Here is a 19612-nt window from a genome sequence, read left to right as displayed (position 1 = left end):
ATCTGAATGAGCCTCAAATAGATTGTTACTGGTGCCTCGAGTGGCTCATCCCACTGCTGACATCCCAAAAGCATTTATACAGGAGTTGATTTACATGGGCACTTCTGACACTGGGACACCTACCACTTATGTGCTAATAAATTTTGTTTGAAAATGAATGAGAAGCAAGTTTTAAAGCCCTGACTGTAAACAAGGATATGGTGGATAGAACTAGATGAGCCCAACCTGAATTACTCTGTGATCCTATGAGCTGATCCTAGTACCACACAGGAAATCTTACCTCTTGAAACTGCTGCAAAAGGAGGGCTGCCAGAGTCACCTATCTGAAACAAAAAGCATCCCTGCATCAGACTGCCCAGTCTAGAGGGCTGGTCCTGCAAAAACTAACACAGGTGCCCTTAATGCTAAGAACACACTGGAAGATTTAAATAAAAAAAAAAAAAAAAAAAAATTGGGGAAGGGCGTGGTTTGGGCCTTTTACTATACATCAGGTATTTTTCAGCCATTTTTTGAAGGAAGAGATCATTAAATTGTTCGCCTATCACTCATATATTCTTTCCTCTCCCCTTAACTTCTGAATTCTTTAACCAGTTTTAGTGAACTTCAACTAACATAGTAGAAAAACAGAAATCCCAACGATACTATACTCTCACAAATATAGTAACCAAGCAAAAGAGGTTCCATTAAAAGACAGACTTCAGCATGAGGAAAACCGCAGCATTATACACCAGCAAATCTACATAGAAAAAGCTAAAGGAAATGAAGCTTCACAAAACTTCTCTGCTTACAAAATGACTTAATTAAAACCAGACAAAGTCAGAGGCAGCTAGACCCCACTGCCAGTGAGATCATCACCAGGTGACTTCTCATGCTGAAGTTCAAAGGGCGAGATGAGAACAGCTTTCAAGAACTTCAAGGAATGTCCTACAAAGACAACGTAAAAGAGTGTGCACACTTTTAGCTGAGAAGCTAACAGGCTGGTGTTGGTGGGGGGACCCTGGAGGATGATTAATATCTCTTGGCATCAAGAAAACAACAGAACTCCTATTTGTTGTGAGCAATTTAGAGACTAGTGAAAAATCAAGATGCCTGTAAACCACTGCAACTAACCTCCAGTCCAGCAACGATCCTCAGGCAGAAGTCACCACATTAGGGAAAACAAGGATTCTCCACTACTCACCTACTGAACATGAGGGAGGTGGATATGAGTGACTGTTAATTCTCATCCAGAGGCAATAAGCACATGATCCTTGGGCACAGCATGAACAGTCTCTGTAAGTCACTTAAGGACTTCTGAGAACCCAAACCAGTACACCTTTTAAAATATTTGGGTTTATTCAAAGTGTTAGAGCAGTTTCAGGCACAGTATCTTACTTATTCTACCATACAAAGGACTGAAATAAACGTTCCCTATCATTGTGCATAATCCTGTTATTCTATAGTGTACATATTCAAAATCATCACAAGATCTATCCTAAAACCAAATACATGTCTTGTCCTTATCTATTCCTCTCCAAGAGTTTTCCCATATTCTTGCTGCAGTCAACTTTCATCTCACATCCAGCCTAAATTTACTCACTAAATTTACTCACCCATTTGTTCTTGTGCTAACCTTGCCCTTTAGATGTAATAGTTTTTCCCCCCTCCCTGATGTGCAACCCTCTGATGTATTTATAGACAGCAGTCATATTCCTTCTCAGCCTTCATACTGTAAACTAAACAAGCCAAACTTTTAGTCTCCTCTGGTTAGGCAGGCTCTCCAATCCCCTAAGCACCACACTGGCCCTTCCCTGCACCTGTTCCAGCTTGAATTCCTTCCTGTTAGACAGGCAACTAGAACTGTACAACACATGCCACAGAAAGGCCCAACAAGGCATTGTACAACAGCATTAGTACACCCTTATCCCCCCAGAAGTAAATCCCAAATAATCTGCCTTTTCCACCAGTGCATCAGCTGCAACCTTCAGCCTGCAGCCCAGCAATAAACCCAAGGTTTCCCAAGAGATAGTGAACTGTGCTAGACCTCCAAATAAACCCTAGTGACAAGCACTCAAGTGCTGCAATCGAAACACTACACCAGCATTAAAGGAATAGCTTTATCCTCCCAATTTAGTAACCACAATGGTTCAGTCTCTTGTGTGCTGACCAGACACTCAGCCCCAGACAAAAGCCTGCTTGGCCTTGCCAATGCTGAAGCAGCCACACTATCAAGCACCCAAGAGAAAATGGTTCTTAGAAAAAAAATAAAAATAAAAATAGTAATAATCCATAAATGACACTTTTACCCCGAACCAGCCCCAGCACTAAAATCTTAAAGGAATGTAATATAAATTTGGTCAGAAAGTGAAATCAGGGGCTCATCAAATCCCTACAAGCCAGAAGGATATGCAAGGGATACACTCATTTTGTATCCCATTTTTCTGCTTGCCTCTCACCATCCACTACCGGCCACCAAAAGACAGAATACAAAAGTTAGACAGACTTCATGTGTGCCACTATGGAAACAAACTTCTGTCCTATTTATTTCAACACGGGGTCTCTGCTCTTCACACTCCCTTGGAATCCGACAGGTTCTCACTATTTATACTTGATTTTGTAATGCCTTAGTAAACAACTGAAAGATATTGTTGTCTGGTCCGCTCAGGCTCACAAACTTTGCTTGCTTTATACAACCAGCAGCACATCCACATTGCCTATAAAACAACCAGAAAATATTACTACTCCACTACAGTTCTACCCACCCCTGCCAGAAGAGAACAACCCTTCCTGCTGTAGTCATTATTACTTTTTAAGTGTTAATAAAAAGCCACAAGAAAACTTAAACTGCTGCAGGAAGTCAGTGTTTAATTTTTTTTTCCCCTGTCCTGAATACGAAGGACTGAAGCTGGTACTAAGTTTGATCTAGCCCAACTGCTACAAATCTCTTATTCTGCCTTGCACCCTCTGTGGCACTCCCCATACGTCTGATCCCAAATAGTAAGAGCTGCACCATAATCTGATCAAATTACTACACAGAGCAGTACGCATTGGAAAGGCAGGCCCAGCTAGCAGAGCCAGAGAAAAAACAACTTATCAGCTGAACTGGGAATTAACATCAATGTCTACAGGAAACTGGACATCCCAAGCCAAAACTCTGTTGTTTCTTAAGCTAAAGTCAGGAAAACCCACCTATTAATAAGGAGCACGCCAGCACAGAAGCCTGAAAATCAAGGACCGAGCACGCTCTGCAAATGCAGTTCAAGCCCAGTGAGTTTTTAGCCCTTCCTAAGATAGCTCCTCTTCCCACGAGAGGACTTGCCAGAAGCAGTTTCTACCAAGGTGTTTGCAATAAGAGCATATACAAAGGATAGGCTCTACTCACAAGTCCAGATCTCAAGATCACTCTTCCTCCATAATTCATTTCTCAGATCTTCTGGGCATCAGAACTAATTTAATTCATTTTTATTAGCAATTACAGCTTCACAGTAAAGAGGTTTTCAGGAATGAAACTGCTAAATGTACATATTACTGATCCTCATGTACCCCCTGCATCCCAAAGCTTACCAGCTAACAGCAGCTGCTCGGAAACCCTTTGTTAGTCTGTTTTTCTACCCCAGATGGTGAAGGCTTTTTTTTTTTTTTCCCTCCTGTGCATTAAATACTCAAAACACATTTACCAAATTATCATATCAACCCATAACCATGCATGATAATTATTTCTTAAATCAGGATTTCTTCTACCAAATTTAAACCAAAATAAACATGGCACGGAGAACAAACGTGTGCTTATAGTGAACAACCATTCATCAGCTTAAAGTAACTCTAATGGATGCCACTTTAAACTAAGCCTGCACCATCTGTTCTACCCCTCAATTAGCAAAGCCAAAGAAAATTATTCAATACACAGTTTAAAAAAGCCAGCTAATTTATGCATGTAAGTTTTACTTCCCTTCAACTCAGTCAAGCGTGCTCTTGTAATGCTTGATATTCAGAAATAGTTCAGAATGGAAGGCTGCTGTCTCTAACACTATTAGGAGTTCTGTCAGGGGAAATAAAATTTCCCTGCAACATTTCACCATATAAATAAATTTCTCTGTAACATCTCACCATGCATTTTATTTTAAAGAGTGCAATGTCTAAGTAACAAGATCAGCTAGGAGCTAAACAAGTCTGATCTGAAGTCCTGCACACATGACACAGCCCTGCATGCACAGCTCTCACCCTGACAGTCTGGGTCTGCCAGCACAGCATTGCTTGCTCAGACAGGAGGCCTTCACAAGCGGAAGCTTCCTCAGCCACCTGAGTCTGTTAACCATGGCAGTTCCTAACTCCCCCTTCATAGGCAAAGCCCAGTCCTGCAAGCTGCTGGGCACAGCACCTCACACAGATCAAGCTGCACTGGGGCAAAGGGATCATCCCACACAAGACTGAGCTACTCTCCTTGGCAAGCACAGCCTGCGCAGCGAGAGTAATGCAGCACCAAAAACAACCACTACTTGCCCAAGTGCACGAAAGCACACCAAAAGTTTCGTCCAGTTCCTTACTGCAAACTCCGCCTGGTTTCACTTCAAACTGGCTTCTCCTACCACTCTGCAATATAAGAAAGTGTTCAGTAGAACATCTCTTCAGTTTGATGGACCTGACCTGATCAAAGCCTGTCACCACCAAATCTCCAAGTTCATTCTTGGGTGTTGCTAGTCAAAAACAAACCAGCAATACCAACAGTTATTTCCAGTGTAAACCTCAATTCCAACAGCACAGGCCACACCACAGGGAAGGGAAAGGTGCAAGGAACCTCAACCCCACTGCTAGATGGGTGCAACGGTACAATACTCACTTGATGTGGAGAAGCAGGTGAGAGAAGGTCACTACCAAACATCCTCAGTTCACCTCTAGGAATAACAGGCTGGTAGAAAACTACTCTAAGATCCTGGACATATTCCTTTACACTACACCTCAAAATGAAAAATCAATGAATGACACATCACAGAAAGGTGCAGCTCAAAGTGAGATTGTTCACTAAGTACTACTGACTATTCCAGCTCTGCCCCCTTGCTATGGGGTTGTCAAGCTGAGAGGACATGTTGAAGCCCTTGACACTGCTGTGTTGTTTTGCTTCATGTCTCAAGAGAGACAGCTCATTGCAGGCCAAAGCTTAGCAGAGGAAGAAATGGAGTCAAGCAGAAGCACCATCCTGAAACAGCACAGACCAAGGATATAAAGCACGTGAAATGCAAGAGGCAGGATTCCTCTTTGGTCTGCAGCATCCTGCAATACCCTCCCCAGCCCAACCTTGCTAGTGTAACCCACAACCCCTAGTGCCCATGCAAACACAGGCTGCCTGCACCAAGTAACTGAGCTCCAGAGAAGAGTTAAGAGCTCTCAGAAAATTAATCTTTCTCTCTGCAGCATTCTTCTGTCTTCCACCCACCTATAAGTACTGCTGGGAAAACACAAGCCAGACCAATGCTTGTTGGGTGCAGTTCAAGCGTGCTCCTGGCAAGAAGATACGCAGATGGCCTTGCACGGGACCTCAGCGCCTCGCTCCATAGAGCAACCTATATGATTCCTGGACTTGAAAACCATCCTGAACTATCCAAGTGCCTTCTTCACCTAAGGCAGCTGCCTGTTACAAAGCAGAGATCTGTGACCAGGTCACAAGGCCATTTCTTAGAAGAGTCTTGGAGTGCCGAGTGCTATCAGAAGTACATCAGGTCTCACTGTTTCACACAGTACGCTTTTATAGACTTGGACAGCAACAAGGAAAGAGAAGTATTTCTTCCCCCTTCATCATTGCTTTTTTGCTTCATCACTTGAAAGAGAAAATAGTCTCCACTCCCAGTGCTGAGGTCAAATAGTGTCAGGTTAAAATAAGAAATAATGTACAAAAAAAACCACCAAAGCCTAAAAACGTCAGTGATGGTCATGACTTACATAGCTCAGACTTGTATGCCAGTGAGGGAGACAGCTTGAGCCCTCCCTGTAAAGGCAGAGTAATTTCATCATCAATTGAGGCTCCTTTTAATACACACTGAACTGGATTGCCTCAAGAGATATCACTGCTGATGTTGGTTTGCTGATGTTTCTTTCGTGATAACGTATTAGCACAAGTGTTTAGTTAGAAGAGTCCTAGACAGGCAGGAGCCATGAATCCACTTGATGCTGTCCCAAGATAATGGGTCTGTTATCTAAATCCAGTCTAATTCTGAGAGCATACACTTTATGACTGTAATGTTAGGAAACTTCACATTGTGCAGATGATCTCAATCTTTGTTTTAAGCTGACACATTTTCAAACGTGTCAGCTTAAAGTGAAGTGAGCCGAGAAACAGACTGCAAACATAATGGTTTTTTCAACTGTGATCAAACAACCATAGTTTAGCTCTCCAGATGGCTATTCTAGAGCAGTGATGCTTGGCCTTTCACTCTCAGAGTTGTTACACTAATCCATGAACTGGATCAGATGACACCAGCTACCCTGTTCTCCCTCACACCAGACAGAGCTGAGCTTCTGAACCCCTACCCCACAAGCACTTAAGAAGAAAGGCGACAATAATGCAGATGCAGGCACTAAAACAAAAGCAGGAGATTGGCATATGGTGATGCACTGAGCCTTGGCTGGATACTGAAGCAGACCTCACTACATCACTAACCTCCAGATAATCAGCTTGCCCTACTCAAACATTTCACATCCTCTGTTACACTCATTCACTGAGAAAACACCCTCCAGACATCCAAGCTGTGTCTCCATTACGCTTACTAGAACTTATTAAACACAGCAAATGCTATTTATAGAACATTCACATTAATGAACAGCCAGCTCAGCAGCACGAGTTCTGGAACAGAGTCACGGAAGTACAGAAGTGCCACCAGTTTGTTACTGGAGTGAATACCACAGTGAACACTAAGTGTGAAGTTTGACAAAAGACTGGGAAAGGGGATTGGAGGAGAGACAAGAAGGTATCCAAAACGAAATTCTGCAAACTGTGATGCTGAAATTACAAAGTACTGCATAACTCTGCAATCCACATCATAAAATCCATGCAAACAGTACATTTCCTAACGATTTCAAGTGTACTGTGCTTGGGTTACCATTCCACAGGGAATCACGGAAGCCCGCAAGAGTGCCAGTTAGCAAGAAAAGGGGGAATAAGAACATGGATTCTCTATCAAGACTGTATTGGCTTTGGTGGTTTGCTGGGGTTTTTGGGGGGGGTTTTGTTGTTGTTCCTATACGCCAAAGAGCTTCTACCACAGCTGCTTATTGACAGAAATGAAGAGAAAATGCAGCTGAGCAGAACACATTGACCAATACACTGCAAACTCACCACCACTTCTCAATCAAAATTCCTGTTAAGAGTAGTTTAAATTAATCTGAGGATGTTGAGGTCCAGAGCACTTTTAAGCCCAGCAGGATTTAATGACAGTGAAAAAATACTGCTATTTATACATGCTTTTTGCAGTTTTATTAACTTCTTTAATAAGGCAGGAAATCATCAACATTGCTAACTATGGGATGATCAAAGCATGCCACCAGCTAACAAGGTACACAAAGAAACCAGAATATCAAAGTATGACCACCACATTTACTGAATTCTTACTGCCTTGAGCCCTCAATATCGTATTGGCTATCAACTACTAAGAAATGGGCCGAGAATGGTTGATTCAGCATAATTGTCAGCTTACAGAACAGTATATTAGGAAGTCTACCATGCAACTTTCACTTAGATCAGGCAGCACTTTACACTGTTCTAATGTAATCACATTCCATCTGACAAGTCTTACCTTATAGTTGCTGGAATTGACCCAAGAGGTGGCCAGTCCATCAACCATTTTATCCAGCATAGTCTGATCATGTTCAAGATCAGATGACTTCTGTTTATCTGAGAAGTAATCTATCAATTCCTGGCCAACCTGAAGTCTCTTTCCAACATCCTTCTGCAGCACCTGCGCTAAGCAGTACTCCATAGTGGGCTCCATAGTGTCTCACAAATACAGCACCAGCAGGAAAGCTAGAGGGCAGCAGGTTCGAAGAATCCCTCTATGAACGTACGCAGGAGGTCGCCTCTTTGTTCGATGAAGGTTACTGAGGGTCTGGGTTTCAAAGATGCAATTCTGAGAATGGCAACAATGCACCATGTGTGTGTGAACAGCAGCTGGCAGGATATTAAAAGTCCAATTTAAATAACTAGTAACAGACGAAACAACAAGCAGTGCTGTACTGTTGAGTCTGCAATAATTCCCAATTCAGCAGTCCATTCTGAAAGAAACGAAGAAAAACAGTATTATAGGTTAAATTAAGACTGGAGCAAAAAAAGATTGAAAGCATGTCACAAAATAGGTTATTCATATACAGCTGTGAAGCTGCGAGAAGCTGGATACATGCAGCATTGTTCTATTTTAAGGATTCAGACAAGGTAGGTCAGGACAAAAATCTTCGGCTATTCTTTACAACAGCAGTTACCCATCAGTTCCCTAGAAGTTTTAGTGACAGATCATAAATCTGGGGCTTAAGTAACAGCTGATTAGTAATCAATATTATTGCAACTACCACCATCACTATCTACCCACAAAGGTGGAGACAAAATCCTGAAGCAGGTCACCAGGAAAATGCATCTGCTTTAAGAAGAGAAAGCAGGAAGAGGTCTGGATCCTGTTTTGACTGTTGGCCTTCAGCAATCAATGCCATCAGCTGGCCAGCAAGATACAGCACTAACACTGGGCTCTGGGAATGCGAAATGAGCAGTTTTCAAAAACTAAGAGCTCAAGCTGTTTCCAGACTGAACTGTAACATCCCAACCACACATGTCCAGGAAACAGCACTGGCAGAGTCTACATGCAGTTCAACCAACAGTGCCCATGGTGTCCAGAGAACCAAGGCCAGGTCAAACTTTGCTGCCACTCAGAGGCACAGCATCATCTCCAAAATAACCTTTTGGCATTTGGGTAAAACAAAAAAAAAAAAAAAAAAAGGCACAACCCCACACAAAACTACAGGCTATGTGTCTGAGGCTTTGTCATGTTCAAGCCCAGAAACAATCTTGTCCAAGGACTTCATTAGGGACTCAGCTGCAGCTTGCTTTTTTCCTATCCCTCCATCTGCAGCCAAACCAATCCCTCCAGGCTCCAAGGGAACAAACCCCAGGCCTGCACTCCACTCTCCCACAGTCCAAGGCTCCCAGCACCACCATACTGCTTCCTGAAGCACTTCCTCATCAGAGGTTAGCTCTTTTAGGAGGGGTCGATAAAAATCCAGAGTGTCTTTTTGTTTCCTGTCCAATAATACCCAAAGCTAAAAGTCTGCCCTACTTTTTCCGCCAGCACGAGGAAAGCAGGTCAAGCTCAGAGCAAGGGAAGAGGCTGTGGAGCAGACACCTGGTTCAATAAACAACTGGAAGGAAGCTGGAGGCACAAGTTCACTAATTGGAAGCACTGGGACAGCAAATCTAAATACCTTCTGTTTGAGCAAATAAGGCCTTCAAAAGGTCTTAATAAAACAAAGTGGATCTGATAGCAGATGAGGTGCACACAAAAACTCTAAGCCTGGAAAAGAAAGCACACCTCGCACAGCAGACTATTTCAGTTCAATCTCACCTCCATCTTCCTTGGCCAGACTTGCAAACTGCAAAACCTTACCACCACCAAGCACAGCATCTAGATGCAGCAGAAAAGCTTGTGGTCTTGAGCTTCCCTAACCCTACCAGTGCTGCCAGACATGTCCCAGCTGCCTGCACTGCTTATTCATCAGGCAGGAAGAGTCACCAAAGAGCATCCCTCTGTTCCAGGCAACCAGTTCAAATCCCCGCTGGCTAACAGCAATCGAAACTGGTTCTGTACATCCAGGGACTCACCTCAGTCAACTGCCTGGCAAATCTTACCACCAGCCAGAAGGGATTGTTTGTGCCTGTAGACTAAACTCCCTCCTCACCAGCAAAACCTTACCCCTCAGAGCAGCAAGAAAGCATTAGCTGCAAGTGCACACACAGCATCTAGGGCTTTAAGTGAGTGCAGTGACAGCTTACTGCTTGTGACAACTACCCCAACCTGAACTGTCTAAAGAACATACCAAACTCTCACCATTTTGCTTCAAGTCACTTCAAGAGTGATTTGACTTCAAATTCTAAAATTGTCAACCATACTCCAGGACCACTTCAAGTAGTTGTAAAAGTGCAGCAGTTCTCCTGAGTCTCACTGTCCATACCTTTGAATATTGGCTCCTGTCCTCTATCATACACTGGTCTTGCTCCTTGCTGCAGGCACTCCAGTTATGTGAGGCAGTATTACACACAGGAGGAGTCTCTAAGCATCTAACAGAAGGGTTTTCACACAGTAGGGCTGCATGTCACTGACTCCCTCACTAGCAGGGAGCTACTGCAGAAGGGGCAGGTAAGTGATATTTAGCAGCTCCCATGTTCTAGCTGAAACCTTTCAAGTTAGCTGCATGGTTTGCTTCTGGACTCCAGAAGCTGAACACACGTTCAAAAGGGGACTCTTCTGTTGAACTGGATAGAACATGGTGAAGAAAGTCCCTTAATTGCTTTCAAAATGGAAATGTAGAACTTGCTTAAACTTGAAAATTCAGATTACAGGAGGGTGTGAATGACTGTTTCCTACCACAGAATAGCCTTTTTTCATTAACTTAACGCACAGACAAGTCCCAACACATCCAAGAAATCACTAACTGGCCATATTGCCATGAGAAAGGAACATCCAAAGTTTCAAATCCTTCTATGTGGTTTTCATTTAAGATTTTAAGCCTCTGCCTACAAGCACATAAAATCTTCTAAGCAAACTAATTTAAACAAATTTCTCTCAGAGTTCCTCATTTTTTAAACATGCAAAGGCATAGGATAAAAATTATGATGTATTATAGAACAGATTCATGTCATAGTCTAAAGAAGATCCACTACACATTATGAAACTAAACGCATACAGGGGAGGAGCGCCAGAAATATCTTTGAATCCTGGGGAAAACAGTAATAGTAAGCTAAGAGGGAAGGGGTCGAGCTGGCTTGCAGCTACCAGCCAACAGGTGGTTAAGTTGCACGTTTTCAGCTTAAAAAAGGAAAAAAAAAAAAAAAAAAGAAAAAAAGCTTTTCCACACTTTAGGAAGTCTGACAACTCATAGGAGGAAGTGGAAAAAACACCACCTGGGAAAACCAAGACCCAAGCTGACAAAAAAAAATGAACCTCCCAAGCAATGAAGCATATGGCTGCTATATCCCATCAAGTTTGGGATCAACTGGGCAGATGCTCCCCACATCTTTAATAAGCTTTGGAAAACACAAAGCCACAGTCTCGGCTCCAGTAGTCCACTTCCGTTCCTGCAGAATTTAAATGCCATAGTTTTGGGGCAGCAAATGTTAATAGATACAAACAATTTAGGATTGAGATTTTTAGTATAACCTCTTCCCATAGAAGCACAGTCATGCAGAAGTCAAAGCTAACAACTCAGTGGCACAGGTCCTGGTGTCTGGAGCTTCTCCAAGTTTTGATAAGGATTGTGAATATAGGCTCCAAAGCAGGGGGTTTCTCCAATCCTCCTACTAGGCTTGTGGCTTGCACTCAGGGAGACAGGCTAGGCTACGTCTACATCAACATGCAGACAAGATAATCCAAGAGAAAAATCTATTCTCCCCACCACCCCAACTCTGTCACTGCAGAAATAAAGTTCCCTCTTCCACTAATAAACCATTAAAATTACATGCTTAGACAAAGCCTCTGCGAGTAACACCTCAATTTTCCATCAAGAGCTATCCAGCAGAAAGCCACAGAGAGGCTTAAATTCAGTGCCAGCCTGGAGCTCAAAATGATGAATTTAAAGGAGAAAGTGGACAAAGACTGAACAGCCCGAAGTTACTCAGCCCAGATACTACCACTGTAACTGTACTACCACTGTATAAAAGCTGGTACAATTCACAGCAAAGCAACCAGCTCAGCACGTAGAATAAGTCAATCTAAATAGCAATAAGGAAATACTTGCTACCCGAGATGCTGTGGCAACATTAAACTGAGTACATAAGCCAATGAACTTTTTTTCAGTATTTAGAACCCTAGTGACCCCCGACTAAATCAAACTGCATTACTTGCAATTCTCAAGTAAGACTTTATCTTAGGATAACTTTATAGGAAATTTTAAATCTTCCTCCTCTTGCAGTGAGGAAGGAAACCTGAAGCATGGAAAGAATGCAATACTACTCTCCTGAGCACTTGTCTATATTTGGGAGCTCTTTCAACACAGCTATTCGACTATTAAAATTACACTCCACTCTCTTCTGCTCTCATCATCGGGTTGAGTTATCATCTTTGTCACATTTCACGGTCATCTTCATATGTCAACAAACCAGTGCAGCCCACAACCTCTCCAGTCAACTACTCTAACCCAGCTAACTCAAGACACAAGCTTACAGACAGTCAAAATATTACTGCCACTCATGATCACTGTAGGCAAGACGCGGTGCTGCTCAACAACCAGGCCTTTCTTGACACCTCCCTGAAGGTATCTTTACCTACTTCCAGATAGTAAAGCTTAACCTGTAAACATTACAACACTACTTTGGTGTCTTTTGGGTTTGGGGTGGGGGGTTTTTTGTGTACATGGTTAGCTGTAGCCCAGCAGTTGTAGAAATAACACAGTAACATGTTTGTGCCAACAAGCCTCCTGCTTCACAAGTCTCAGGACCTAACTGCATACAAACTTTGGTTTAAAATTAGATCAAGGTACTTTACACAGACATTTCCTTGAACCTTGACTTCCCACAACTCCTCTCCTCCTTCGGATCTTCACCCTAGCCAAATGCAGCAATTTTTCAGGAATAAAAACTAACAGGGATCAAACCTGCAGTAGTTCACCACTACTGGAAGGTGGGCAGTGTAAATACTTAACTACTGAGTTTGCCAACCAAGCCTCCTTGGCCAGGAAATTCAGAGCAATGAGAACAGCACCTAGAAATCAAACCCTTCAAAGACTGGAGATCTCGTCCACAAGGCAGTATCAAACTGCAACTCTGCATGAAGGGTGGAAACTCTCAGCCCTCTGTCCACTCCTTCTCATCTATTTTTGCTTCAACTGCTACAGCTATTCCCTGCCCAGAGGGGATTTTTGTAACAGGCCTTTACAAAGTATGACACTTACTTAAGCACTCAATCAAACCTATTCTTCCCTAGATGTGCAAGTAGCACTGGATAAAGCAGCTGTACTGAGTCTCCAAGCTCAAAGTATTCTCAGTTGTTCAAACCCTCTGAGAGAATGAGGTGGCAAGTAAAACATCATGTCCTACTTGAAGAACGCAACCTTTTTCAGGAGCGAAAGGCAGTTTGCAGGAAAAACCCACCCAAAAACTGAGGGGGATCTGCCTTTTCTTCACCTGTCTCCATAAGCAGGCAACAATGTTTCTTTAGCGCCTGGGAATATTGCACAATCACTGTGATTATTTTAAATCAGTAATTAGTGTTGCCTTGTAGTTCAGCATCCCCTAATCCAAAGATGGTATCTCAAATTTCCAGCCTGAAAACTCATGCTTTTCTAATTAGCTGGTGGGAGAGCCCCATGCTTATCTCAACATACTAAGTACCTATGACTTCATGCAGAGACTCCTTCCACATCCCCTATAGAGCAACTTTAACTGCCTTCAGAGTAGCCGCCACACTGCTAGTACTCACCACTACAACCTTGGTAATAAGCAAAGCACTGCCCCTGCGGATGTGGCTTCCTTGCTGGAAATGTTATCAGGTCTCAAACGGAGGGTTTCTTGCTTCTCCCCCAGCACACCAGCCACACTAGGGGAAGAGCTTGTAGAACTCCCTACGGTTGCTGGCAGTTCACACTCAGGAGAACTACATCCGGCTGAAGGCTTGCTAGGACTCTGCTAAATATTAGCTGTTCTTCAAACTTGCTTGGAGTCTATTAAGGAGTTGATGTTTAAAATACAGACAGTAACCAACCTACACCAGGGCACAACTTCGCTGCCATAAGGAAAACTGAGGCAGACTTCTAAAATGAAGGCGGCTGAAAGATTTCCAGGGCTTAAGCTAACTACGGCTTTCTAGCGCACACATAATCCTTCTAGCACAGGTGCTAGGTGCAAAAGTTGCAATACCCTACCCTGGGTAAGATGAGAGATAAGCTTCAGATAACAGGAATTCTTATGCCTCACTAAAGTTTTACACTGCTGCCTCGGTAACTGAACCCCTCATACAGAGCTACTGACTTCAGCAAGGCATCAGTCTTCAAAAAATCTCCACAGTAACGAAGCTGCAGCAAATCAAGACAACTTGCAAGTCACCTCAGTGTGACCCCCATACCCTACACTAATGGAACCACTTTGCAGAGAGGAAGCAACCCTTCAAGAGCAGGGCAGAAAATGAGATGAGCTTCAACATCCTTTGTTTTCCTAATAAAACCCCTCTCTGAAATTAGTTTGGCTTTAACTTTGTCTGAAACCAAGGACAAGTCTAGAATGAGCTTTCAAGGTCTCCTTCCTTTTTAACTGTTTGAATGCTGAGACAGATCAAAATCCTACCATGTTAGGAGCTGCTCTATGAATCCCCCTTGTAGGCATCTCAGTTTATGGTTCCAAGGTATCACACTATGAGCAATTTATTAAGGCCTACTGGACTGGGGCAAGGGAAACACAACAAACTATCCTTTGTGAATAGTACCTAAGTTGTGGGTTTGTGTGTACAAAAATATCTCCACTCTCCCTCACTCTAGAGAGCTAACCTTATCTTAGAGCCTGCAGACTCCACCTCTGACACCTGTGGGGCCCTGGCTAACAAACCATACAGCACTGGCTCTCCCTGACTTCCAGCTCTGCCCTGCAAGGTGTCAAGAGACAAGGGTGCACAAAGTTCCCCGAGATGTGGTGATCCATCCCAGAAGAACGGAGGTGGTGTCCACCTCCCTTCCTACTCCAACCACGAGCGTAGGACAGAATTCTCCAGAGTCACATCCTAACCACTCTCCTACACAATCCAGCAGCAACACTGGATCATCCAGAAAAATGTAGGAAGAAAAAGATGAGACTTTCAGCTGTAGCTTCATACGGGTAATGCTTAGTGAGGTTTGGAAGTCGATCATTACTGAGAATTAGAGCAGGGTGGCCCATCACTCGCCAGACTGCTAGCAGAATGAGTGGCTTCACAGCATACATCTGAATCTTGTCATCTAGATCACTAATTTAGCCATTCCTGAAGATAAGTACCTTATAATGTATGTCAGTCAAAAAAGGTGTGAGAATACCAAAAACATCTAATTTACAACAAAGAATAGGGTAGAAATTCAGTGCCTTTCCCAGAGCCACTGCAAAGCAAGTGTCCAGTGGCAGTGGGAACTGAAGGCGAGATAATACCTTGGGGAAAGAAAAAACCCATACCACCACATCTGGTACAAGATCAGGATAATCTAGTTTTAAAGAGATCAGTGGGTTTGATATAAATTCTGTACTCAACCAAGCTTCCAGGACCTCATTATCCCTACTGATGTATAACTGGCTAATGACACAGAGAAAGCAGGTAAGTTTTTGTGTACAAGTCCAAGCCAGAACTACCCTGGAAGGAAGTAGAAGGAATAAGAGACAAGTGCTGGTAGTAAAATGACTGGAATAGAAAAATAATCCACCAGACCATACCTCAGGTACAACGGACACTGAGTGTCCAACTAGTTGCCTTTCAGTAAGATTTCTTCCCTCTGCATGCTACATCGTTTTCTCAAAACATACATGTCTATTTTAGACAATCCTAACAAAAAGTGTGGTGTAGCAGTAAAGAAGAGGAAAAAACACTCCATGCAGTCTACACCTCAAGTAAGTTCACTCACAGAACAACCTCAGGCAGCCTAGCAGATACTATAACCACCGACAAAACCCATCTCCAATGCTAAGACAATAACTTACACACATACTTCCGACAAGTCATGCCAAGATGCTGCTGATCTGAAAACCAATCAGATGCCCAAAACTGAACCAGACAGGAACTCTGGTAGAAGCCTGTAACAAACTAGCTGTGGGATGCAGCAGCAGCAGCTTGCAAGTCAACAGGTTTGGAAAAAGCATTTTTTTGATCTCTCTTCAGGCTTCCCAGCTAATGTCCATCTCTTCTCTCATGACTCTAAACGCAAACTTGTCTTCATGACAAAACGAGGCTCTTTGCTTACCCCTGTTCTCTAGGACTGTCAGCCCACATGCAAACTGTTAGCCAAGGACAGGAGAACTCCCAGCAGCAGCTGGAACGCAACTGCTGACTGGTGTCAGCAGAAACCAGCACCTAGGACTAGTTCAGCTCCAGTGAGGGAAGGAGGGCTACTACGCTCAGGCATAAGCAGATTCCATTCAGCCTAGCCTTTGCAACAGCACATAAGCAGATGGCCAAGAAAAAAAAATCCCCCAACACAGGCAGCAAGAGATTGTAAAAAGCCACCACTACACTTAAGACTTATAAAACAGTGGGTGGAGAGAGCACTGGACAACAAAGAGCAGAAAGGGGGCTTGTCTGACAATATCATGAATTGGGCTGAACTCTAGTGGCAGTTAAGAGACTGCTGGGCTAAGAAATCATCTGTAAGGTAACAGGCAGAGTGACATAACCTGGGATTCTTCCCTCCTGCCCAGCATCTCTCTGAAACACAAGTCAGAATCTGACTTAATTTTGATCAGATCTTTGCCCCAGCAGATCACTGTTGGCTCAGCTTGACTTTCTGAATTACCTTGGAATCTAAAGCATCCACAAGCAAAGTGTAAAGACAGGGTGCCAGCTTAAATCTGGAACATGGAAATGGTGCACCAGGGACTGGCCTGGTTAGACTGTTTATCCTGTTATTTTGCTGGCGGGAGAAACAAATTAGAGATTTCTAAATTTGCACACTCACTTCCAATACAATAACGATAATGACGCTTTTCTAACAATGAATGTTCCTGCTCCTACTTGGCAAACTGCTTCTAGATGCAAAATGGGCATCTCCCTTCTTGCAGAGCAAAGCATGCACAGATTTGATTAAGCGACAGAACAGGAAACCAGATAAACTCAAACAGCGAGCATGAATTGAGACCAAATCTCTTGGAGAACACCCACAGCCTCCCAGACCACAAAACCCCTTTGTTGCCCTCCTGTAACTGGAACAGTTACACCACCATCCAGGTCATTTGGATTTTGGTTGTTTAGGGTTTTTTGGGGTGAATTGGGTTTTTTTGTGTGCATGCAAGAATGCTAGTGCTGCCAAAGAGAGAAGAAAGTGATCTCTCAGGTTTATGACAGAACCAGACACTAGTGCAGTGCAGAATGCCAAGGAACTTGTGTGTTTAGCTCTGGTATCCTGCTGTGCAAAGCTCTTAACTAGCTCACATCAGGCTTTCAAACAACTTTGACGACCGATAACAAGTTGGTCCAGTAGACAATACCCGAAGGGCTGAGGGAGCTTCAAGAAACACACAATGCAAACTTCAACACTGTACAGGTTGATGAAAATGAAGAATCTGAGCAAAGAACAGCATGAAGCGTATGCCATTAAACAGCAGGGTAAAACTAAGACTGTTCTGCACAGGATCCTTCATCAAGGAAGGAAGCAAACCCCTTTTCCTCACAGCCAGACTGCTTACAATTTACTAAAGGCACAGTCTGAAGAAATTAATAGATAAAACCACTCTATTTTATCCACTCAGCTAAGAGACCTTTCTATACTTGCCAGCATTATTCTCCATGCACTGGCAAGTGCTGTTGGAAGGTGCACTGGCGCTGTCAGAATCCAGAAGGAAGCTTCAATTACAACTGCCAGCCGAGAAGTCAACACCAGCAAGCCCCATCCAGAGCCACACAACAAGATTTCCAGCCCTAGTCTAGGCAAGGCCTGAGATAATGAGAGACTCAGGATGACACATGAGCCTGATCCAAAGTCATCTGAGGCCAGAAGGGGACCTGTAATGGCAATCCACAAGCTTCAAAGCCACATTACTCTCACAAAAATCTGCATGTATGTTGAAATGGAAGGGTCAACACTTTACCCATCTGAATGGATCCACCACGTCCAGCATCTTTCACACTTCTTATAACACAGCATGACCTGCCCCTAACACAGAGGTTTTGTTGAGGGCAAGATCCAACTCCTCATGTCGTAAATCATTACAGAAATGGCCAATTTTGCTGCCAGCTCAACCAAAAGCCCTGACCAAATTGCCCAATGGCTAGGGAAGGATTCACCAACACACGCGAGACACAGATAAATCATTTCAGTTCGAGTTTTACTGTTTAAATATCTGGTTTTCCTAATGCTTAAGTTGTAGCTCAGATTTAAGATCCCTACAGAACTTGAAAGATGACGGGAGAACTAGCTCATTCCATCACTGGCTCTCTCTGCAACTGTCCCTCTAGGGATCGTCACATGAACTCGAGAAACATCTCCATCTCACAAGCATGCTGCTGCTCACGTTTAGCACTGTACATTATCAGACAAGTGAAGCAAGGCCAAAGTGCTTAACTTCATGGCATTTTTCTTCTTTAAACAAACTTCTGAAGATGTCTGATCAATTTCAAGGACCTCACAGGAATGTTGCTGGCATCAGTGTGAAAAAAAATTCCATTTACACTGGCAACATTTTTTTTTTTAATGTAGCAAGTGTGAATGTGAAATAGAGAGAGGATCACCCATGGTGACACGGTTAGTCATTACCTTGTCCTTCTCATACCTTCCAGGCTTCAGTCCTGCTGACAGGGTTCGACAGAGAAAACAAGCAAAAGCTGAACTTTGCCAAACCCAGGACTGCAGCACAAAGACTTGTTCCACACAGAGAGCTACGCTGCCATGATAAGGAAAACCCTGAACATGGTAGTACTGTGGTTCCATCCCGCATTTGGTGTACTCCTTTGATCTAACAAAAGCTCACCGCTATTGGAACTTCTCAGACATATTCAGCTGCAAACCCCTTTTAAATCCAGTTCAGAATCCCACACAGAAGCAAACACTTGCATTTGCAAGATCTTATTTGAGAACTACTAATCTAAATGGTGGATTTGTGTCATCAGGTATCAAGCGACAATACTTCGGTTTGTCTTCAACAGCACCCAGGCAGCATCAAGAGGAGCATGCAACAGAGATACAACTGCTCAAAAGATGCAGAGAAATGGTCTGCACTACTGAGCAGCAAAATGGACTCCAATGGATTTGCCTGAGATGCTGGCACAAGCATTGGGGTGGAGACCACTTCTCTGCCCTACCAACAGTGGCTGAGCACATGCTTCTTTGCTAAACATTGACTTATGAAGTAAGTCTGCAAGAGACAGGGAGATCTACTGGTCAGAACAACCCTCACACCTGGGAAACCTCTGCTCTACTCCATCACAGGCTCCCCCTACACCTTTGAGCTTGTCACCTTGCCTCAGTTTACCATCCCTTTCTCAAGAGGCTGGAAGGGGGGTGGGGAAGGGGGCAGCTTTTCCCTCCCCCGCAGATATCTGGAGATGCATGCATTGAAAACACCCTCTTCATAGCCCACACAGGCCCGTATGAACACACTGACAAATAACTACATTCTCTTTACTCAGATGTAGCACCTCCCTGAAGCATTTTTGCAGGATTTGTTTAAGGATGAATCCACCTCTCTCTTATACGGGCACAAGCTCCGAGTCCTCACAGCACCCGCATTCAG

The 19612-nt window shown here is 43.5% G+C and overlaps 1 protein-coding gene across 5 annotated transcripts in view; it reads right to left on the bottom strand.

Moving 5' to 3' along the window:
* Positions 1-19612, bottom strand: part of CLASP1 (cytoplasmic linker associated protein 1) — a 180693-nt gene that overhangs the window by 159394 nt on the left and 1687 nt on the right. For all 5 annotated transcript variants that reach the window (XM_030488256.1, XM_030488257.1, XM_030488258.1 and 2 more), the window contains exon 2: positions 7764-8238. In XM_030488256.1, the coding sequence (XP_030344116.1) occupies positions 7764-7958 (195 nt within the window). In that variant the 5' untranslated portion in view covers positions 7959-8238. The remainder of the gene's footprint in view (positions 1-7763; positions 8239-19612) is intronic.

This window comes from Strigops habroptila, chromosome 5 (assembly GCF_004027225.2).
Source record: "Strigops habroptila isolate Jane chromosome 5, bStrHab1.2.pri, whole genome shotgun sequence".
Taxonomy (NCBI): domain Eukaryota; kingdom Metazoa; phylum Chordata; class Aves; order Psittaciformes; family Psittacidae; genus Strigops; species Strigops habroptila.
The sequence above is the reverse complement of the archived record's forward strand: the minus strand, read 5'-3'. Positions and strand labels throughout refer to the sequence as shown.